Source organism: Heloderma suspectum, chromosome 1, assembly GCF_057233095.1.
Source record: "Heloderma suspectum isolate Gila_16-S chromosome 1, 16-S_ref, whole genome shotgun sequence".
NCBI lineage: Eukaryota > Metazoa > Chordata > Lepidosauria > Squamata > Helodermatidae > Heloderma > Heloderma suspectum.
Window position 1 is genome coordinate 197584721 of NC_139458.1, and position 24457 is coordinate 197609177.

At 44.0% G+C, this 24457-nt stretch overlaps 1 protein-coding gene across 1 annotated transcript in view; it reads left to right on the forward strand.

Moving 5' to 3' along the window:
* FAM171B (family with sequence similarity 171 member B) overlaps window positions 1-23740 on the forward strand; it is a 59101-nt gene extending 35361 nt beyond the window's left edge. The window contains exons 2-8 of the mRNA XM_084815606.1: window positions 855-1088; window positions 4300-4392; window positions 8158-8316; window positions 12507-12677; window positions 16280-16396; window positions 17567-17690; window positions 18382-23740. Of these exons, the coding sequence (XP_084671732.1) occupies window positions 855-1088; window positions 4300-4392; window positions 8158-8316; window positions 12507-12677; window positions 16280-16396; window positions 17567-17690; window positions 18382-19714 (2231 nt within the window). The 3' untranslated portion in view covers window positions 19715-23740. The remainder of the gene's footprint in view (window positions 1-854; window positions 1089-4299; window positions 4393-8157; window positions 8317-12506; window positions 12678-16279; window positions 16397-17566; window positions 17691-18381) is intronic.
* Window positions 23741-24457: the final 717 nt, after the last annotated feature.

The following is a 24457-nucleotide window of genomic DNA, read 5'->3' on the forward strand; positions in this document are numbered from 1 at the left end:
AGTGGGAAAATGTTACAGGGGAAAGGGTCAAGCCTGGAAAAGACTATCACATAGCAAATGTATGTTCGAGGTTTAATTTATTTTGCTTCATGTCCTCTCATGTACACAGAAAGAAGCAAACAGAAATCTCTCTTCTCTCTAAGCAGATATCATTCTACAGAGCATGTAGGCAGTGTGATCAATGGTTTTGGATTAAGCCCCTAAATTGTATAAAGCAGCATCTCCCTCTTTGGCCATACTGGCTGGGGATGATGGGAGTTGTTGGGGAAGGCTAGTATAAAGGTAAGATTTTGTAGCAAACCCGTATGTTTTAATTGTTATAGAAACCAGTAAGACTGCGTACTTATTAAAAAATATGTAGGAATTTTGAAATGGGAAGCTTTCTTGCAATTAGTCCACCTTGCATGGCAGTAGAGTGGATACATTCCCTTCCCCTCCGCCAAGCACTTCCCGTAATATGTGACACCGATGCAGTGCTATGGGAATGTGCACTGGCCCAGTTCACATCTCCTCCCCACTTCTCTCCCTCTTTGTTTGATTGGGGGCGGAGGGGCGGAATTGCATGAATGAGGGCCTATGTTTATGTGCAAAACCAGTGTACCACCTACAGGAGGTATGTGGTGGAATGGACAGGCGCATGCGCGATCCTCCACAGGAAGGAACTCTGCAGCCCAGTAGTGTGCTTTCTTTTCCCTCAGTGAAACAATTAAATCTGGAATTCAAGCAAATATTTCTCTTGAATCAGGGAAATCCATCTCTAACAAGTGAGAGGCTCACCTTCTTACAGCATGTGTTGGAATATAACAAATACCATTGTAATGTTTGGGCCACCTTTTTCCTTTCCTCCCATTTAGGATCTATGTTTACCCTGAAAGTGCAAGTCAGTGACATCATCAGCCATCAATATCTACGCCAAGCAGTTGTGGAAGTCTTTGTCAACTACACAAAAACGAATTCCACTCTAACTGGTAATAATGGAGCAGTATTGATACGAGTTCCCTATCAACTAGGTCTGAGTTTAACTATTGCATCTTACAAAGATGGTTATATGTTAACACCTTTGCCTTGGAAGACTGGGAGAATGCCAAGTAAGTAAGACACTTTTAAAAGTCTTTTTTTAATGAAATGCACTTGAACTTCCTTTCTTCCCTTGGGTAATCCATCTCATTGTCACCAAATGAGTGTGACTTAATGAAGTAGGTCATGCCTGAATGTAACCGAAAAGGTAAATGGCACTCTCTTGGAACAGATATAAAATAGATACCAAATGAATCCATGAAATTGTAATTATTGAAGTTCTTCACTGAATAATATGCACGTTATGTGGAAGAAAGCTGAAAACCTCTTCAGTATTTTGAAAGTTGGAAGGAGGGTGGACAACATATTGGCCCGGTTGACGCATCGTGGCAATCACAATTATTTTAAATTGTGGGTTGTCATGAATAAGACAACGTGCTGCTGTGCACTACCCAGTCACTCCTGCTGCAAACGGGAGCAGCTCAAACAACCCAGAGACACTCTGTCCCTGAGTTGTTTAGCGTTGCATCCGAACCTAGACCTCTGGCTTGTCCGTCCCCTGAAATGCCAGAGAAAGAACCCATGGTTTGTTCTAGGCTTGTAGTGGGACCGACCAGGCAAGCTGCCCTGTTCATGAAAATCCACAATCTTAAAACATGGTGTGTTGTCATGATGTGTGAACTGGGTCATTATCTCAAATTATGATAATGCGTTTTCCAGATGAGCCAGGGAGGCTAAAATTGTCATCCTTGTACTTCTGCCCTAGAATCTTTGTATTACTACTTACTTTTTTCTTATTTTTGTAAACTGTGTGTTATCTTTTTTTCGTTGTTTTGGAAGAAAAATGTTGTATGCCTCTTTTCTGTTTTGTCATGGTTTTACAGTGCAGTCTGTGGGCTGCATGTAGTTCCCCCCCCCAGCCATCTTTGCTGCCCCTGCTGTTGGATTTGCTGTTACAGTGGTGGTGGCAGCCCCCCCTCCCCCCGCAATTTTTCAAGGAAATAAATCTTGTGCAAGTACGCACCTTGTTTGCAAGCAGAATCACACTCCCGGAAACCTCCCAGGAGCATGACTCTGTTTCCTTGCAAAATCGCTGTTTTTTGCCTCCGCTACCAAGGCAGCAAGTTCAGCAGGAATTCAGATAGCGGCTGCCATTTCAGCAGGAGTGGGGTGTGGCCCCTAGTGGGTTGGGGGAGGGATTGCTGCTCCCTGCCCCCTAGAAATCGCCTACCCCTGAATAGGGATTCAGCCTGTGTTGGATGGGGTTACACTCCCCCTGAAGACTCAGGTTCGCAGTTTGGGGGTGCGCCTGGATTCAGCCCTAAGCCTGGATGCTCAGGTTTCAGCGGTGGCCGGGAGTGCTTTTGCACAATTAAAACTAGTGTGCCAACTGCGCCTGTTCCTGGAGATGTCTGATCCGGCCACGGTGACACATGCCTTAGTTACATCCCGTTTGGATTACTGCAACACGCTCTACGTGGGGCTTCCTATGAAGAGTGTTAGGAAACTGTAGTTGGTTTAAAGAGCTGCTGTCACACCGTTGACTGGGGCTGGTTACAGGGAGCATACAACTCCCTTCTTAAAACAGCTTCAGTAGCTTCCAGTCTGTTTCCGGGCACAATTCAAAGTGCTGGCTATGACCTATAAAGCCCTATATGGCTCCGGTCCAGGTTATCCGAAAGATCAAATCCTCCCTTATGAACCTGCCTGTGTCCTGAGATCTTCTGGGGAGGCCCTTCTCTCAGTCCCACCACTATCACTGGCACGTTTGGTTGGAACCCAGGAGAAGGCCTTCTCGGTGGCTGCCCCAAGGCTGTGGAACACCCTTCCCAGGGAGGCTAGGATGGCTCCCTCCTTGATGTGTTTCCAGAGGCAGACTAAAACATTCTTGTTCCAGCAGGCCTTTGGGACATAGTTGGAACCTGGGGGTAAGCTGCTAAAATGCTGTTTTAAATGCTATTTTAATGTTTTAATAAAATTTTAATTGTATTGTCAAATTTATATTTTAACCTTTGTATATTTTCATATGTTTTAATTGTATATGTTTTAATTTTTGTAAGCCACCTTATGTCCCAGTACTGGGAAAAAGACGGGGTATAAATAAATATAATAATAATAATACCCCAGCTGTGAATGAACAGTGAACACCGTCTAGTGAAGATACCTGCATCAAATTATATAATTCATATATATATGAAAATGGAGAGGAGGAGCATCGTGTAAGCCGCCTTGGGTTCCTTGCAAGAGGAAAAAAGGCAGGATGTAAATACACAAACAAATATACATATAATGTCCCATTTCAGATAACACTAAACCACAGTTCAATGTTCTGTGCTTGAGTAGCAGTAAGCCTCAGGCTCATGCGCTCCCCATTCTTCTCTCCCAGAGCAGCCACAAGAATGACCTCAGAAACACTCACTCCTGCTTTTAACCTAACCAGAGTTTCTCTTGACATCTAAACTGAGGAAACTCTAAAGCTTCTGATTTCTTCCTCGTGTTCGTGCCTAAGATGGGACCAGAGAGGGAAGCTCTTGAAGCCTGAGGCTTACTGCTGCTAATGCTAAACCATGCCAGTACTGCATGCGTTTCATCCAAGAAGGACCACCACCATGCTTGATATGGCACCTATTTTCCAGTGTTCTACTGTAATTAATCTAAGGGTAATTAATACATTCCCAACATGTACGGTATAATTTTGAGTAACAATACTTTCTTGCAAACCCAAAATACATACAAAGGGAGCCTAAGACATGGTGTAAATTATTATCTTTGAATAACTTTAAGCATCTGTTTCCAAAACAACAACATCCCTAAACCATAACTTCATCCACGTATAAATCAAATTCTCACCAGCATTTCCACATTGCTAAAATATGTCTGAAGTTATTTCATAATGATTTCCTGAATTTAAGCACATATGTAGTACCATAGATAAGTCTTCTATAAAAAATTGATATTTTGTAACTTTTAAACAAAAGCATTCATTTCATTTTCAATACTGTTTTAACATCAGTGAAATTACTTAAAAAAAGTTATAGATCTAATAAAATAATTGTGCACTCTGTGCCTTTGAAAATTGTTCTGTGAAAGCAACAGGATCCTACACTTAATCCAGATCACTGCAAGCAATTCTTTTTCCAGTTGAAATGCTTTCTTCCTCTCTCTATCATGTCTACCGTTTCCCCAGACTCTAGAGCTCTGGGGAAAGCTAACCTTCTTTTTAGTTTTCTTTTGCAATAATACATATGTAGTAACCTATTCTTGATGTTTTGTCTCCCACAGTATATTCATCTGTTACACTTTCACTGTTCCCCCAAAGCCAGGCAAACATATGGCTGTTTGATGATACAGTTTTAATTACTGGGAAACTATCTGGTAAGTAATAGAAGTACATATACAAGATTGTAAAGCATTTTCTCTTAAGATTATGTCTGGTGCTAAATTGAGTACACACAGTTTCACCACATGTTTAATTATAACGGGGATTGGTAGGTAGAAAGAGTTATTGACTGGGTTTGCACTACATGACAATCCATCGTGGGTTCAGAACGACGCATGTTCTTAACGAGCTCTACTTTGCTCATGTCACAAAGGTGGGGATGAGAGTATGAACATGAGGGGGCTTTGTGATCTGGGGTTCCCTTGGGTTGTGGGGGTCACACATGTGGATCCTATCCCCACCATGGAGGGGTGACAGCATGGTCCTACAAGCACTTGTGGACTCAAAAGAGAGATTTATAGATGTTTACACTGGGGTGTTGGGGAGAAGCCATGACACAACTATCTTTTGGAATTCACCTTTGGTAGACAAGCTTGCCATGGGAAGATTCTTCAGCAGCCCCCAGCAATGGTAAATGGCGTGTCCATGCACCCCCTCATTCTCATTGACCAGGCTTTTGCACGTCAACTGTGGCTTATGGCACCCTACCATGCTCCTAGAACAACTAAACAGAAGAACGTCAACTACTACCACAGCCATGCCTGACTTGCTGTTTGACCATTTAAGGTGTGGTGGTGCTCCTTTTACACATTTCTGGATGTGGATGAAAACCTCGCACCAGATGCGATGGTTGTCTGCTGCATCCTGCAGAAGATCTGCAAGTCAAGGGACGATGTGGTCCTTCAGGACAACCCCAACATCTCAGAATCAGGGGCTGAAAACAACATCATTGCCATCAATGGGCATGCGAATGAGCCCCCCACCACTTCTCCTGAATCCATCATCCGAATCAGCAACTTGGGAGGAAGCCAGAAATGTCAGCTCTGCAATCTCTAAGCGGATCTGAACCCATTACTCGTGAGTGTAGTGCCATTAAGGACTTAAAGCCGCAGATCTGCCTTTCCCATCAGTAAATGCTATTTTTGCAGGAGTAACGTAGATGAAGCCCCCGCCCTATATAAGCATCCCTTCCACCACCAGTACAAGCATCTCTTCCACCCACCATATAAGCATGGCTCCCCTCTAAGCATCTGTAGAAGCATATCATTCTCTGTGTGAGCTCCCTCTGCAGTCATCAGCACCCCTCATCCAAGTGAGGCCTTATGGTACCTTGAGAAGATAACAGATTTGTAGCTTGTATAGCAGGCAAAGAAGCCGCAAATAAAGTTTGTGTCTCAGTGAAGATCTCCTTTGGAGTTAAAAGACTCGTGGAGAATGTAGGCTGGTACAGAAGAGGGAGGAAGGAGGGAGTGATGGAGGAGGGCAGCTACGGCAGAACAACTCCTTGGGAAGTCATGCTGCATGGGGGGTGGCGTGGGGAGGGGAAGAAAGCAGCATGGTAATAGAAAACACAGGCGGACATGAAAGGGTTTACAGCGTTCATTTCAAAAGACAAGTGTGGGCAGGTATCAGCGGGCACGGGGGTGGGAGAGGGAAACCTCCCTGAGAGGAACCAGCAGAGGCAGAACGTGCCCTGAACATGCAACAGACCGATAGAAAAAAGGCTGCTGACATAGCAAGGGATTCCAGGATATGGATTCTGTCTCCAAGGCAGCTGGGAAATGTGCCAGAGCAGGCAGGAGGACTGCAGGGGGAAGGCGCGGGAAATAAGCCATGGCAAGCTCAATCGTCTGTTGGGCGCATCGTGGGTTGTTCCATTAACAACCCTCATTGCGTAGCTTGTTCACCGGGGTGCCTTAGTGTGTCATGTAAACCCATCCATTGGGTATTTCTATTTTGTAAGAGACATTTCAGCCTTTTATTAAATGCCTGATTTGCTGTTCCTACTAGTGGATGCATTGGATGAAAGTTTTCCCCTTTGTTCTTCACTGGGAGACACCATCTGGCTGAAGTGTCGTTAGTATGCGAATGATACTCAGCTCTACCTCTTGTTCCCATCTACACGTCCCAGGGAGGCTGTTGAACTCTTGAACCAGTGTCTGGTGGCTGTTTTGGGGTGGATGAGAGTTAACAAGCTCAGATTGAATCCAGACGAGATGGAGATACTGTGGGCTGGGAAACCAACTACTCTGGATGGAGGTTACAACTGGCTGTAGTTTGAGAGTCCTCCTGGACTCTGCGCTAACTGGGAAAGGCCAGGTGGCTGCAGTGTCCAGGAGTGCCTTTTGTCAGCTTATGCTTGCCTTGGTTATCTAGTGTTGTCCAAGCTGGAATACTATAATGTGCTATACATGGGGCTGCCTGAGTGTAGGTGGGAGTGAGACAATCAGATCATATAACACCTATACAGCACCAGCTGCACTGGTTACTGGTGTGTTTCTGAGCCTAATTTAAGGTGCAGCTTTTGACAATTAAAGCCTTAAATGGTTTGGGCCCAAATTACTTGAAGGACTGCCTTCACCCATATCAGCCTACCCACACTTTATGATAAGCAAGAGAGGCCCTTCTCATTTGCCCACCTTTGAGGGAAGTTAGGTGAGTGAGTACATGAGAGAGGGCCTTTTCCACTGTGGCCCAATATCTCTGGAATATGTTGCTGTTGGGGGTCCACCAGGCCCCATCATTGCAGGCTTTTAGGAAGGCCCTGAAAACTTACTACTTTACTTTGGCCTTCTGCTGATTATGTTTTATCAGACTGGGTTGTAGCTGGAATTGTGTATTATAGGTTTTGTCTTATGCTGGTGTATTTTGGTTTTTTTAGAATGTTTGCTGTTTTTATCACTCCATCCGTTTTTATTATGTGAATTTTACTATTATATGCTAACTTGGGAGGACTCTTCCCCTGAAAGTTGGCCAAGAAATATTTTAAATAAATAAATTTATAGTGAATGCATTTATAGGGAAGTCACTAATGTGAAAGATGGTATGGTGTGTGTTTGTGTTTGTGTGAGAGTGACTTCCTTGTAACCAGATAATGCTGCCAATCTCTTAACCGTGATTAAAGGAGGCCACAGGGTCACAGGCTCCCTCCCTTTTCCAGTTGATGTTAACTGTGATGCAGCTTTATATCTGCACCAACAGTAAGCATGTTCTTTTTTAACCAGGGTTTGAAAACCTACTTGAAGTCAGAGTTAAGGGAGGAATCCTGGTTAGCATTCTGAACTATGGTTAAGGCTGACAAGGGCAAAAGGAGAACTTTGTATCAGGAGGGAGCCCGTGGCCCACTCCTGTTCTTTTAACCTTGGTGAAGTGATGAGAAAACATTTGTGTCTGCATCAGGTTAATAGTCATATAGCTCTTACATGATTTCCTTGAATTAATTTGTCATCTTGTAGATCAGGGGTAGACAAATGTTTTTTTTCTGTCAAGGGCCACATTCCCTTGTGGATAATCTGTTGGGGGCTGCATGTTGGCAGTGGGCAGAGCCAGAGCCAAAAGTGAGTGGGTCACTCTTTTTCTCTTTCTGCCTCCAACTTTTTTCACTTGCTCCCTTTTCCATCCTACCCAGCAGGCTACCAGGGAAGGGACTGATTGCTCTTGCCAGAGGTCTGAACTGATCACATGCAGAGGGCTGCATAAAATTAGGCCTAGGGCTGCAGTGTGTCCAGCCCTGTTATAGATTATCTTTCAAACATTCAGCCAAAACCTGAACATTTACTACTATAAATGCTAGTTAGGAAGTGGAAAGAAGTGTGTTTTGTTTGAACATGGGTTCTTGGGTGGTGCTAGCAATCAAAAGTGATAATTATTTGAATGAAGCCTTACTAAATTGCTGACTTTGGATTCTTCCTCTTTTTCAGATGCCAAATCACAACCAAGTGTTCAGTTTCCAAAAAATTTAATTAAACTTCCTGTAAACCATCATATCACAAATGTAACAGCCTACCTTACAGTGCCACAACAGTTTCTGAAAGTGGACCATTTCCTCTATACAACGGGAATTCTTTTAAACAAGTCAGGTATGTCAGATTTGCCATAAACTTTTGAGGATTTCTAATTCTTACTTCATCCCCTAACTATGGGGATCTAAAGAGGGTCTCTTTAAAGCAGGGTTGCACAACCCATGGCCCATGGGTTGCATGCAGACTCCCAGAGCTTTTTCTGCTCACCTTGATGGGTACCCTCGTACACACATCTCGTAGCTGAATCCCCGGTCCCAGTGATCCTGATATATATAACTCATTCCTTGCTGGTTATGCACCCTTGTTTTCAAGCCTGTAGGCACAGGTTAGACCTGGAAATGTAATGGTGCAGATGAGTAATGATTGATCCCAATGTTCACCAGGGCATGGGATGCAGTTCTCCAAGGGACTGTATCACACCAGAAATCAACGCTGCAGGGGAGACACTGTTGTTAACATCAGGGGCAAGCTTTTCCATCTGTTCTTTTCCTCTCCCCTATCTGGGAAACCTTACAAGAGGTTTTGGAATGTTGGAAGACTGGTTTTTCCTTTTAGGCATGAGGAAGGATGTGTTTGGCTTTTTAGGGCTTTTTAGTTTTAAATAAGTTATTGAGATATTGCTGCCTTAAATGTATAAGCTGTATTTTCTTGTATTGTTTGAATTAACGTTTGTAAACCACCTTAGGGGCCTTTGTGCCAAAAGCAGCATAAAAATAAAGAATGACATAACATATACCCATTTATGCCGGTTTAGCTGCCATTGCTTTCACCAAAGAATCTTGAAGGTGTCCAGAATTCTGTATTAGAGATTCCTAGCCCGCATGACAGAACAGGGTTTCTTGGAATTCCTATTAAGTCCGTCACGTAGATGTTCCCAACCAGTCATCTCTTGTGATAATTTACTTTAATTTGCTGCAAGATGCAGTTGTTCATTGAATTTTTTTAGTTTACTAACCATATAAAATCTACTCATGTTTAGCTAGGGCAACATCATTTTAGAAATGTCAAATGGTCAAGTTATAGAGAAACCATCACCAAACCAATGGCCTTACATTTGGGGATAATAATAATAAATATCATTTTAGGAACATAGGAAGCTGCCTTATACTGAGTCCAACCATTGGTCCATCTAGCCCAATATTGTCAACACTGACTGGAAGCAGCTCTCCAGGGTTTCAGGCAGGTTTCTTTCCTAGCCCTACTTAGAGTTGCCAGGGATCAAACCTAGGACCTTCTGTATGCAAAGCAGGTGCTCTGCCACTGAGCTTTTTGGGTGTGTCAGAAGCTAAACCTGGCAGTGTTGTCCTACCACAGAAGAGACACTGCAGGTGTTCTGTGCCTTGTCCTGGAGAATTAGAAGCTTCTGCTGCAGTATCATCGTTGAAACTCTTGCCTCTAGACTAAAAAGTATGGCTGGAGGAAATTATACATTGGAAGCCATGTTCCATGGTCTGACTGCATTTCTTACAGATTTGTTGCTGGCTGAGACTCATCTTGTGGAGAAGAGGGAGTGATTTGTCTCCCACCTCTTGCCTTCTATTCAATTAGCCAATATATGGAATTTTCAAAATCTCCTTTTGCGTCAGCTACAGTGCAATTGTACATATCCTTACAAATTCAAGCTCCCCAAATAATGTACAGAATGAAAGAGTAATAATGTCAATACAGAATAATCTGTTCTAAATCAGCTTTGTTACTGGAACACTCTCATAAAAGTTTCAGTGGATTCTCCCTTGTCGTAAATCAGTCTGTGTGCACAGTACCCATAGCATTATTATTTCATTAATAAGCAGTACTCATATGTTCACTGAGCACAGCTTTATTGTCAGCCATTACAGCGGTGCATGTTGGTTTGTTTAAATGCGGTGGCCCAATTCTTCCATCTCTCCCATGGACCAATGCAGGCATGCTGAGATACGGAGATGAATAATGTATGCTTACACCTTTTGCATTTGAAGAATCGGCAAACAAAGCAACTTTTTATTTTTTTCCCCTTGATTCTCCTGAAACTTCTCTGATGTGTTCTTTTAAATTATTTATGTGTTTGTGAGAAAACAGCTTCTATCCTAGGGGCAGTTGGAAGTTAATTGATATGTGATATTTGACAGTTCTCTTGCGACCCACATCTAACCATCTGCAAATCTTAAGAAGGATTCAGGTACTTAATAATTCTGTTTTTAGCCTTTCTTTGGCAACCTCTCTCTACAAGCTGTGCAAGAATTAGTCATTTTACACAGGTGTTGCAAGCTTCTAGAAAAGGAAAAGGACAAATGGAATAATGTGCAAGTCTTCACCATGTATTGTATATTTAAATACAGATGCCTGGTATATATTTTTTACACGCATTCAGTTCAATGGGACTTACTCCATTGTAGCCTTATATAGTTAGATTAGAGAGTGGTGAGCAATGCTTAGCCTCCTGGAGATTGTGGTATGTTCTTTTTGTGCTAACCTGGTTACGTTGATGCATCCATTCCAGTTTCAGACAGAAAAGTAATTAGTGAGAGCATTCCTCTGTTGCTTTTATTTGCCAAAATGAAAAAAACTGTTCTATCTACACAGCTTTGCAAGTCCTTTAAGCCTGCAATCCTATGCACACTTACCTGGGAGTATATCCAGTTAAACTCAGTGTTCTGGTTTGGACGACACAACAGCCCATGGTTAAACAAACTGAGTTGTTCAGGAGTTAGCAAGCATGCTGACTCCCAGGCACTCAACCACTCCTACTGCATTGAACAACCCAGGGATATTCTTGGGTTCCATGTCTGGGGTTTCTTCCTCCATCAGCAACCCACAATTCTATGTTTGCATGTTGTGCTAAACAGCCCAGGGACAAAGCATGCTTGGGTTGTTTAGCACAGTGGGTGTGAGCAAGTGCTTGGGACCCTGCTCACTCGCTCGCTCGCTCCTTCCTGCTTGTTCACAACCCATAGTTTCTCGGTTGCTGTGTCATCCAAACAAGATCAATGGGGCTTACTTCTGAGTAGATATATACAGCATTGTGTTGCACATTGGTATTTAGTAGCCTTCAGAGGATTCTGCACAGTGAATTTATTTCTTTATCTTGCTCACTGTACTATTAGATTGTGGACTTTCCTCATTATGTGTGCTCAAATATACAAAATCAGTAATACAAATGCCATGATAGTTTTTGAATAGGGACTAGGGCAGTTTTATCCAGTAAAATATTTGCCTTTGACAAAGACCCTTGTCTGAAACCCTGGAGAACCAGTGTAGATCACTGTTGCTGTAGATCACTCCATCACTGCTGAGCTACCGAACCAAGGGTCTAACTCGCTATAAGGCAACTCCCTTTGTTCCTAAATACTCCGATACGAGCCTTCCCCCAGCCCAGCAACCTCTAGATGTGCTAGACTACAACTCCCATCATCCCCACCTAGCAAGGCCATTGTGTGGGGATGAGGGGAGATATAGTCCAGCACATCTGGAGGACACCAGGTTGTGCTATGCTGTTTAATTATTATTAACACATTGGAAATGCAAGGATCTTGTTGGTGCTCTTTATCTCCATCTAGTGGTTCCTTTCTGCACTGCCTCCACTGCTAACGGCTCTTGAAACTGAGCTTGTGTAGAGACATGTTTTCGGGGTTCTTTCACTATTACGGTAGTAGCTCTAATTCCAGTCTATAACAGCAACTGGATGATTGGGAAGATCTAACAGAGAAGAGGGGGGATGTTTGCTTCTGTGGGGTGGTTTGGCTACAGGGAAGAATGCCTATTTGCTCCTCCTTAAAAGATTTTAAAGTCCTAGAGGTGTTAGATTTAGCACTTGGAAAGGGCGAGTGCAAGCTGTTCACAGAAAATTGTCTTTAATCAATTATCATGGAATTGTAGAACCTTGCTGTGGAGGAGAGAGAAGGTAGCCTCGCACTGTATTTTTTTAAAGAACCATATGCATTGATGTGTAAATGCACCTATCTTCCACCATTTTAATTAAAAATAAAATAAAAGCACGTATTTTCAATAGCTCTGCATATCTGTGGAATCAGTGTACATTTCTCTTCTGGGAAAAGGAACTGAATTTTCTGGGGTTAAGCTTGAAAAACTATGAAACCAATTTGATTAGAGCCCACAAGGGGATGGAATAAATCTGTGCATGAATTGCAGGTAGCAGGGGTGCTATCAGGTTGCTCCAAAAGTGCTATGTCTGCACTCGGCCTATATTCCATATGCTTAATTTTTTTACTGTTTTTTAAAGATCTCCTTTTATATATATATATATTTAGGTTTCAAAACTATTGAACTAACCCCTCTTGCTGCAATATGTGTAAACCTATTTTCGGCTGGGAAAGAATTGAAAGTGGATGGCCCCATTCATGTTACATTGCCTCTTCTGCCTACAAGCGGTCTAAGAGCAGGAGATCCTATCCCAGCATGGACCTTTGACATGAAAACTGGTAGGTATTTCCTGTTCTGCATTACCACAGACAATGAAGCACAGTTAGCTTTAAGGTTCACACTTATTAGCACAGAGACATACAGCGCTGCGGCGTCTCAGCAACTTCCAGCTTTCTTGGAAGTAAGTCCAATTGAGTTCAGTGGGGCTTACTGTCTGGTTGGTGGGTGTATGAGTGCATGCCACAACAAACAGGTTGCGATCCTGTATGTGTGCAGAGGATCGCAACCTAACTGATTTTTTGTGGCATCGACATCTGTAAGCAAGAGCCTAGCTCTTGACCATAAAATAAACAGACGTCAGCATTGCCAACATTAACTCCATGATGAGTCCCCACATGCAAACAATGTTGCTTGTAGTTCCACTCGGAGGCTTACGTGCACTTAGGCCAGAGATGCCTGTCGTGCAGGAATCTGGCCCTTTTAGGGCCTGCAGATTCCCACGTTGCCCCCGGATTTGACTTGCCCTTGTGAGCTGAGCCAGGAGTCCACCCCCGAAATCTGGGAACTTGCCTGGGTTCTCCCCCCCCCCCAACCTGGAATGTGCGCACATTCCGAGTTAGGGGGAATAAAGAACCCAAGCCCCACCACCATGGCACAGCGTTCCCTTTGTCTCAGACAGTGGCAGGGATGGAGGGGTTGCACCGCAGAAGTGGAAGAGTGGGTGGGGAACGCTTCCGATCAGCACTCCTGCTGCTGCTGTGGCACGCAACTGTTATCCCTACCAACCCCGGCAGAGAGAGAGGGACAGTGGTTGCACAGCAGTGGCAGCAAAGCAGTGGCAGAATGAGCCCCTCGCACCCTCCCATCGCTGCTGCCACACCACTCACTACACAGCCCCTACCACACAACCATCATCCCTCCCTCTCTGTCGGGGTTGGCCCCAGCAGAGAGAGAGGGATAGTTGTGTGGTGGCGGCAGCAGTGGGAGGGTGAGAGGGGAGCTTCATAGGCGATAAAGCTCCTGCCCCACCCTCCACCGCTACATAAAGGCGGAAAATCCACCAGCTGGTCCGACTTGGCGTGGGCCTTGACATGCCAGCTGGCAGATGTCAGGTTGGAGTCTGGGGGTGCTGAGCTGGTGAAAGCTCACCAAGCTCCACCACCCCCCAAACAGATTCCTCCGACATCCCTAATTTAGGCTTGCAAACCTACACAAACTTACCTGGGAACACATTCTATTGAAGTTCATGGGCTTATTTCTGAGCAGGTATATATAGAGTTGTGCTGAACTTTATGCTCAGGGTGAGTGCTTAATCCAGTCCTGAACACAAAACAGGCTCTTGTGCCAAGTGATGCTTAAAAAAATATACTTTAAAAATTGTCCAAGGCTGACCTAGAAACTAAATGTCAATTGGCATACTTCATACTGCATGTTGTTTCTGAAATCTAACAGCTACTTCATTCACATGAAGACTCTGAAGGGCAATTCAAGCATTTAAAGTAGTGCTGTGCTGAACTTTTCTCCCACACTTTTTCAACCATTTTCATTCAATTTGATAGAAATGAAATTACTTCCAAAAATAAATTCAAAGGAAGAGGAATTTCAGAGACAATCTCATGGGTTGGGTTTGGGGTTCTTGGGCTTACCTTACTTATGTTATGAGGTGGCTGAGGAGTGTGCATGAGTGTCCTGTGAGTCATCGTACAGTAATCGCTGTGGCAGCCTGCAGCCTCCTCAGCTTCCCACACGTCAATTAAAGCCACCCTGAGGAAGGCGTCATGAGGCAAGTCCTCTCATGGCGGTTTTTCAGTTCAGGAAGTTCAGGTGGCCGGAGAGGCTGCAGAGCAATGGAAATGTGTACAGTAGAGAGAGAAAACACACACCTCGGCCACCTCGCAATGAATGTCCACAAGCTCAAAAAGACCACCAAAAGAAATGCAAAATTCTGCCTCAGAAGAGTGGAAGCCTCAACACAGTTGATGCCGTTGCCACCTACGGAAGCAGTGCAGTAAACCAAAAACCCTGAGAAAAGAAGAAAGAACCTGTGCTACAGCTAGGGATGTACGAAAGTCACTTACCTTTTGCGGATTATGTTGATGGTGGGGGGGGGAGGCATTCCGTCCCTCCCCCCGGAATCCTCCGCGGCCGGCTGTGCTCCACGGTAGCTCCGCGGAGCAGCCGGCCAGGCCAGAGCCGTCTGCAGCTGGATTTTCGGCTGCGGAGGGCTCGGGGGGGGGGGACACACAGCGTACGCAAATGGTGGCGGCTACAGGCGCCGCCATTTGCGTTCCCCTTATTTTTGCTGTCTTAATCTACGTAAATATTTACGTAGACTAAGACTGCGAAAATAAGGGGAACGCAAATAGCGTAGCGGATGCTATTTGCGTTCCCCTTATTTATTCCCCTACGTAAAAACTTACGTAGCCTATCACGTCTGGGTAAAAAAAAAAAAAAAAACTGCGTACACAAATGGCGGCTGTAGCCACCACCATTTGCGTACGCCTTTTTTTTTTTTTTTTACCCAGACGTTTTAGGCTACGTAAAAACTTACGTAGCCTATCGCATCTCTGTAAAAAACAAAACAAAACTGCAAATGGCGGCGGCAGCAGCCGGTCAGAAGACCAGCCGCCGGAGCCGTCGCCGCCCGGAAGATCTGCCCCAGGTAAGTCTCGTCCCGGGGGGATCCGCAGGGGGGTGGCAGGCCGTTCCGCCACAGATTTCAGGGGGCCGAATGCACTGGCATTCGGCCTCACCGAGATCCGTGGCGGAATTCTCTGCCATCCCTAGCTACAGTCCCTGATGATAGTGAGCCCTGCCTGTGAGAAACTGTTGGAGTATTTCTCCTCTCCTAGGAGAAATTTGGTGAAATTGTCCCCCCAGTTTCTTTGCCCGCAAATAGGCTGGAGAATTTTGAGAGGCCATTTGTGCACAGCTCTGATTTAAACATAGATGTGGATGCAGAAGGCCTTGTCATGTAGGGATGGCCACTAGCTTAGGTGGCATTTAGAAAGGATTAGACACACTCTTGAGCCCTGTGCACGCGTTTAAAGAACATGTGTGGGGATAAATCATGGGTGGATGGGGAGCCAGGCACGCCAGCCCCACCCCCAATGTCCTGTGCATGCCTCGCCCTTCCCACATTGTGTGGGAAGGTCTGAAGGGGGATTCCACGGTTTGGCTGAACACTCTTAGAATCCTCCCCGTGGCGGTGTTCCTGATCATGGGGAGGATTGTAAGCACGCTCAGCCTATCATGCTCAGAATCCCTGTTCAGACCTTCGTGCTTAACACCAGAGGCCAGGATGGAGCCAGGGCACTGGGGGCAAGGCTAGTGTGTAGGCCCACACCCCGTCCATGCTTTATGTCCACATGCATTCTTTGAAAGGCTGCATAGGGCTGGGAGGGACCAAAAGCCCTATGCACGATATCTAAACGGAACTTCCTTGTTCTTCGGCATAAACTTCTAAGCTCCGGGTGTTGTTGGCGATGAACATTAGGGAAAAGACCCCTCGCTGCCTGCTGTTTGAAACAGAATGCTGGACTAGTCTAATCCAGCCAGGAACATCATCGGAACTCTGTAGGGTTTTGCATTGGGCTGCTTGTAGTTTGGTTTAAAGGACTTTTCCGTTCTAAAAGAAAGCATGTAACCTTCTTTTTTTCAGGTGCTTGGGTAAACCGTGGGTTGGGCATGGTAAAGGACGCAGGTGATCATCTGGTGTGGACGTACACCGCTCCAAGTCTGGGCTATTGGATAGCAGCCCCACTACCTGGAACTAGAGGTATACCACAGGAACATGTAGTTACTTGGAATGCAACTTAGGGCATAATCCTATGCTTGTTGAGACAGGAAAAAGTCCTACAGTTCCCAGCATGCCCTAGCCAGCATGGCTGGCTGAAGGGATGCTGGAAGTTGTAAGACTTTTTTCTGTTTAAACAGTATACAGGTGTGCCCTTAGTTGCTACTGTTTTCAGGGCAGTCGTTATATGCAAGTCAGAGGTTAGAACATTGGATAGAGAAAAATGGCTCCATCGCAGTTTTAATTGGGATTACAGCCTTGGGCTCCTGCTCATTGTGGGGATGGAGTTTGTGGTTGTGTTGTTGTTTTTAGGCATGAGGAAATTTGTGTGTTATTCTATAGCATAATAAAATAGGGTCTCGTGACATTTCAGGTGTGCAATAGCTGTGGTGTGTGCACAGAATTAATTCAAAAGACCGAGTCAATACTCTTGCACTGTTCCAGTTTTTAGGGAAGTTGTCTCTTCAGAAGGGGCTTTTTGGTGGGGAAAAATACTCTTATAGTGTGTACAATACTTTTGTGCACATTTCCACCCCTTTTCTTGAATTTCTTTGAATACTTCTCATGATTACATATCACCATTACTTGGAATGGGTGCTGTTTCTAATGGGATTCCTTCCTGAAAAGGAACAAGGTGTCTCCCCCACCCCACCCCAAGATCAACTTGATGCTCAAGGAAAGTTTTCTTTCTTTGTCATTCTCTTTCCTCTTTTGTACACAACCAGTCCAGGCATCTGTTAGATGTCTTGGCTGAGATGGAATCCTATCGATATTGTTTGTGTCTTTGTACCACAAACCTATACAAGGTTTATATTGCAGTAAGACTGTTGGGCCTAAGGCCAATGCATACCCATCACGGGTTCGGAAACCTGGTGCCCTCCAGATGTTACGGACCACAACTCTCATAAAGCCTTGACTATTGGCCATGCCAATGGGAGTTGTAGTCCAAAAAACTTACCTACAAAAATCATTCCCACCCGTATGAGACCTCTCTATTTCATTTGAATCAGAACATGGATATTTGCTGAAATATCACGTGTCAAAATGTAAAGGAGGAGAAGAGTAAGTGAAAGACAGGAAGACACAATATGTTACTGCACAAGAAATCACTTTCTCTCCCCTTTCTCTTTCTTTTCATGATTAAAAATATAGACTCCATCATTACAACAGTTACTAAGGATATAACTGCATACCACACAGTGTTCCTCACAGCCATATTGGGAGGCACCGTCGTCATTATCATTGGGTTCTTTGTAGTTCTCCTTTGCTACTGCAGGTAAGGGGGACAGTAGTAGTGATGTGCAATTATGGAAGAACTGGTGAATATGCTCAGTCCTTGCTGCTTGGAGTCCTTCCTTGCAGCACTGGAGTATCCCGCTAGCACAATGGGGAGCTTGCAGGTCTTCAAACTATTGGAAATGCATGGAAACACTTGTTTCTGAAATGGGGCAGGTAAGCAGAGCTTGCAGAAGCGAGCTCTGCTGACTTGTCCTGATCTGGAAACAAGCATTTCTGCTCATTTGTGGGGTTGCTTTAGGAAGTGCTAGTTCCCCATTGTGCTAGCAGGGGGTCCTGCTGGCACAACAGAATGAGCAGAAATGTAGGATACTGCCCTTGGAATTACTGTTCAGTTTTGTTTTGCTTTTGAAGGATAGTTAAGCTGAGGCCTATGCACACAGTTGCACACATGTAAAAGATGCTCACTAGTTCTAGGACTGTGTAGTGCTGGTCCTTTATATTTGTTTTCTGAGCAATCTGATTTATACATAGATAAAAGATACGCAGATACATATAGCACACATGTCATTTAGTCAAATCGAAAACAAAATGGATGCTTTATATAGCTAGGCTGTGATCCTGAGCACAGACAGCTTACATTTCATCAGAATTTAACTGTAGTCAGGATTTCTGCTGATATACAAGGTACAGCTTGAATATTGGTTGGTTTTTTTCTCCTCCTTTCTTAGGGATAAATGTGGTCAGTCAAAAAATACAAGGAAAAATACGACTAAACTGGACATCTTAAAAAAGGACCAGACAACATCAACAACTCACATAAATCACCTTGGCATTGCCAAGGTGTCGCTGAAGCCAGAGGACAAATCTCAGTTGTATTCGTCCAGGTTAGCATCTTATAGCCCCCAGAGAGGCGCTCCTGCAGAAGGTGAAGAGAGGAAAGTCCATGACAGTTTTAAAATCTACACAGAAGGTGCTTTGTACCAGTCCTCCAGCAAGAATACTCCCTGTAGGAGCTCACCCCAGCCTTTGGAACCTAACATGGGAGTAAGGCATTTGCAGCCAACTAAGCACATCAACGGAAGTATTTCCCCTTCTAGAGACTCACAAGAACAGAACCAATATCTCCCTATGAATGAGGAAATATATGGGCTCTCTCCCCTCCCAGAACAATTAATGCATCTTTATAGCCAACCTGTTGCTATCCTTCAAACGTCTGAGCTTTTCCACTCCCCGGAGCAGCTGCATGCAGCCAAGTCAGCTACTTTGCCAAGAAAAGGACAGGTAGTCTACAGCCCAATGATGGAGCCTATGAGTCGGGAAAATTATACCCAGACATTACCAAAAATGCCAGTGCACTCTCACCTGCAAGCACCAACGTCCAGAGATGAAGCGACTGCGTTAGACAGGCAACAGTCCTTGTCTCCTCAAGCTGCAAATTGGGGGCGCTACACCAATAGCTTGCTAGAGTCAGTTTCTGTCCCAGGAACGCTAAATGAAGCTGTGGTAATGACACCGTTTTCATCAGAACTTCAAGGCATTTCAGAGCAAACCTTACTCGAGCTTTCAAAAGGCAAACAGTCTCCGCATCCAAGGGCATGGTTTGTCTCGTTGGATGGCAAGCCAATAGCTCAAGTGAGGCATTCATTCATTGATCTCAAGAAGGGCAGGAAGACTGAGAGTAATGATACTAGCTTGGATTCTGGTGTGGATATGAATGAGCATCATCCCAGTCGAAAACTGGAGAGGGAGAAAACTTTCATTAAGAGCATGCAACATTCTAAGATCCTTTACCTGGAAGACTTGGATCTGAGCAGCAGTGAGAGTGGGACCACAGTTTGTACCCCTGAGGATCAGGCTGTGAAGCATATGCCCGATGGAGGGAGTGATCCTGTCATAGGACAGCACACGGAAGAAGTGCCTAGGAGGAGAAACACAGCTGAAGAGCATGAGGCCAGCCCTCCTCCAGCTAAGAAACGGGGAAGGCCACCTCTGACTAAGAGAGAAAGCAAAACCAATATCTGGAAGAAGAGAGAAGAGAGGCCACTCATTCCAATCAATTAAAATTGCAGTTTTGCCCGCCTTTTGCCTGTATGGTGCTTCATATTCTTTCCCTGCTCTTTGCTTCTTATTTGTAAACGGTGTTCAACCTGAATCAGGTAAAGCTGCATTTTTTTGAAACGCAGCACAGATGACACGTTCATAAGAGTGCGATGAGATATTTCTTGGAAACCAGCTCTTCTTGCTTGGAGCGAAGCATCGGGTGTTGTTGTTATTTTAATGTACAAAAAAATTCTGGGATACATCTGTTGGGGTGCATATGCATCCTATAGAAAAAGCCAAAATGCAATCTTGTTTATCTGATACAGGATTGGACACTGGTCAAGGAAGAAGCATTGCTCATGCTAAGTTGCATCGCCATGGGGAAGGGACACACAGTGAATAACAAGATCGTTATTGTTATTTTTACAGCTGGTGTCAGATAATGGGTATTTTACTGTATCTTGTTTCCTGAAGGTAGCAAGATGGAAACTGGCATTTGTCATATGAAATGCACGGTCTAGACCCTCGTCTTTGATACTTTGTATAACATTCCACCACATTGTTCTCTGTGTATACTTTGTGAAAGGAGGGTGGGGGAGAATCAGGGACTTGTTATCCGAATGGTATTTCAGGTGTGCACACTTTTGTTTTTCATGTGCTATTCCAGGATGTATTGAGCCAAATTGTGCTCCTTTTTTAGGATAACTAGATTTGTACTAATATAATTAGGGCAGAGTTTGGCCCTCAGTGTCCAAGATACATATTATTGTAAACATGGCCAAAAGGATAACTTTGTGGAAGACGTTTTGTCGAGAAACAACACCCTGTGCTACTTTGTAGCCTTAAAAAAGAATAGAAAAAAGAGTAGTACGTAAGCAATTGGATTGTGTGCCTCCTTAGCTTCGGCTCCAGGTCCATTGTTACTTATGAAAAGCTCCATTTGCCATCTTTTGGACTCAGCTGTGATCTGAATAAGCTTAGTCGTCTCTACAAAGGTACTTTTTGCATTGGAACATTGGCTTTATGGGGCCAATTTGGTAGCACGCTAGTTTCCTAATCTGGCAGCAAACCTGTAAAAATGGCAAAGTGATGGAGAAGGGCCATAGCTCAGTGGTAGAGCCCATGATTTGTATGCAAAAGGTCCCAGCATTTCCAGGTAGGGCTGGGAAAGATACCTGTACCTCTCTGAAACCCAAGCACAGCCTTTCCTAACCTGGTGCCCTCCATGTTTTGGACTTCAGTTCCCATCAGCCCCAGCCAGCATGGTGAATGGTCAAGAATGCTGGGAGTTGTAGTTCAAAACATCCGGAGGGCACCAGGTTGGGGAAGGCTGCCTTAAGGTGCAATCCTATGCATTCTCAGACAGGAAAAAGTCCTACAACTCCCAGCTTTCTCCAGCCAGCCATGCTGCCCGAGGAATGCTGGGAGTTGAAGGATTCTTTTCTGTCTGAACATACATAGAATCGCTCCCTTAAAGAATCACTGCCGATCAGGGAGAACCAGCCTTTCCCAACCGCCAGCCCCTGATCATGATGGACTACAATTCCCATCATCCTCAGCCAGTATGGCCAATGGTCAGAGATGATAGGGCTGATAGTCCCAACAACATCTGGGGATCCAGGTTTGGGAAAGGCTGGCACTGTCAGCAATACTGAGCTTGGTGGGCCAGGGGTCTGACTTGCTGCAAGGCTGGGATGGGGTTATCCTGATGGCACAGAATTGGTCTTGCAGGAAACTTGTATTGGGCTTGTTCACTGCTGAGCCGTCTCTGTAAAATATCTGACATAACTACCCTAAACACATTTATCTGGAAGTAGATCCGGTTGATTTCTGTGGAACTTGCTTCCAAGGGAGTGTGCCCACTGCCCAGGATTAAGGCCTAAGGGTGCATACAGACTCGCCTGAAATCAGGAGTCACAACATGTTTCCTCAGCTTCCCTCCAGGTTTGCAGTGCAAAGGACTGTGTACTTTCTAGTGCATCAGCAATTTGAACGCAAATGGGTCTGTCACTTAACCGCCCATGTTTCAGGTGGGTTGTATTTTTTTTAACTCGGTATAGAACTTCATCCTCTCAACATTATTAAGTCAACTTTTTTATGAGTTGAAAAGCTGCTCTGGGAAGCCAGAGGTGCAGGGGGCATGTCCTCATGATGTCACAGGGACTAGCGAATAAGTGTTCTGCATGTCCAGCTTCTGCTGCAAACAGGATGAAACTGGAAGAACTGGTTTCTTGTGAGCTCACTCCTGAAAAGAAAATGGTACATTTCTGCAAAACATGGGGAGTGTGCTTCCCCCAGCTGGCTCACCAGTCACATTCTGTTTGTCTGTATGCGCCCTAAGTGTGTCCTAACATAACTTGTGCACTATGAACATGTTCAGGGACTACCTGTTGGCACTTCTGAATATGAAGAAGGCAAGCTGTGGATCTGGCCTATAGGACAACAGCCATCCTTGGGGTAGAATTTATTGCAGAACTGAAAAGAATTACCAAAATAAATGATTGCATGAAATGTAATTAAGAAAATGTATAAAGGAAAGGAAAGTCCATAAAGGCATACCTTCTGTTTTTAAATGGTCATTTTGTCAGTGATAGATCGAGCTTTGGCTAACAGAAAAGTAGCTACGTGTATGTGAAGTATTTCACTCTTGCCATACAGTCTTATCTGATGACATATTTCACAACATTTTGACTTTTGCAATTTAATTAGAAAGCAATGATGATGCTCTCTAAGTAAATCTAACTTAATCTAATAATGTCAGTTTTCTTTTTCAGAACAATTACCTATACTCAAAGTAAAATTAAAACCATACTCTCCGGTAGCCTGCCCCAATCTTGTGACCTCCAGATGTTTTCGATTTCAACTCCCATCAGCCTCAACCAGCCTGGCCCATGATCAGGAATGCTAGGAGCTGTAGTCCAAAACATCTGGAGGGCACCAGGTTGGAGAAGGCTGTTCTATAGGCTGGGAAGTTTGTTGTACAGTCGTTTTCAGTCAGGTCACAATCATTTGAAGTCTGGGCGTTCAGGTTTTTCTTACCATTATTTGAGATTATTTAAAGGCTGCAATCCAGTGCACACTTATTGAGGAGTAAGCCCCACAGAACACAGTTGGACTTACTTCCAAGTAAAAATGCAAGGAGATTGGGCTGTTAATTGAAAATATTTTTCAATCTAAAACTCCTTTGTCTCAATTTTATGTTAAAATTGACACACTCCAAATGGGACACTGAGAGCTACATTTTATAAATTCAAGGGATGTCTCATATGGAAAAAACGTACATAGGCTTTAAAGAACATGCCTGGACTTATAGCAAAGGCAGCAATGGTATAGGGATGGGCGATATGCGGAATGCATACTGCCCCTGGCCTGTTTTGCACACACCCCTCCAAATCTTCCAGGTCTTCTGGGAGTGCGATTTGCCTTTAAAAGGTGTGTCACTGCACCATGCGCCTTGTTTTAAAGTGGAAATGTGGCTTTTTTTTGCCGCCATGCTGATAATTTCAGTGGCAGGGAGTGGTGTGCAGTGGTGTGGGGTCCAGTGGGTGAAAATTGGCCCTCAGATCCTCCGAAGTTGCCCACCCTTGGTCCTGCAGAATGCAAATAGACAATATCTTACCTTGTTGAATGACTAGCATTAAAGATTAGAAAGTTTAGGTTTACACATTGCAGAGAGAATCGCTCTCAAATGTCCGGGATCAGAAAGATTATTCCTTTTCACATTATGACATATTTCTGGAAGTACAGTTTTTGGCACATGGATGCATTTCCTTTGTATTTTTGGAATGATATGAGTTACAGGAGTAAAAATTGGGAAAATTTGAAACCGATCTTCATAATTGTGCAGCTGCCATTAATTTTTGATGAAGAGATGTTTAAACCAGTTAGCTTAAATTACCCAAAAAAGAAATGCATGTTTCCTGTTAGCCAAAAAGGATTGTTAGAAAACATAGATTTTGTTGTTTTTGTTTTGGGGAAGGGTAGAACCATATTCATTTCATTGTTGGAATATTGCATGTAGGTGATAGTAAAAGTCCATTTACTCTTAACTTTAAAAAAAAAACAAAAACCAAACCCCCAGAAACAACACTTTTAACTGATGACGAACATTTGCCGGAAGTAAGATGGAATGATATGTCTGAACAACGTATCTTTTATTAAAACATTACAGCCTGGATCCAGAGAAATGTTACAACTAGTTCCATGTGCCCAAGAGAGTTTTGCACTTCTATTTATTAAACAGCAGCATTCATTATCACATGGCAAACCTCTTTTGAGATGGAGCTTTGAAAGCAGTGCATGATGAGGAATGACGGATCTTCATTCCAAGGAAAAAAATAAAATTCCAACTTGGCTTGCTTCAAGCTCTTGGGCATACCAAAACTAGCTTTTTGGAACCCTGCTTACGTGCAGTCCATTGGAAATAAATTGGAGTAAAAGCTTATGCACATGCAGAGCACTGTTTGTACACTTGGGTTACTCTTATTGGACCAGGACAATAATGCATTCATCAAAATCTGGAGCAGTATGTTTAATGGAAATATGCATGTACTTATGGAGTGTAACTTAGTCGAGATATGGATTCTCTCTCGGGATTGGTGTTAAACCGGGCCAGAGTTAATTGGCCGTATGAAGATAGGAAACTCATAACTTACTACCCATTCTTGGGTTTGATCCTACAATGATAACATACCCAAAGCCTTCCTTTTTTATTTCACAAAGGTAGTTTATACATTTAGGTTGCAATCCTATACCCACTAGGGA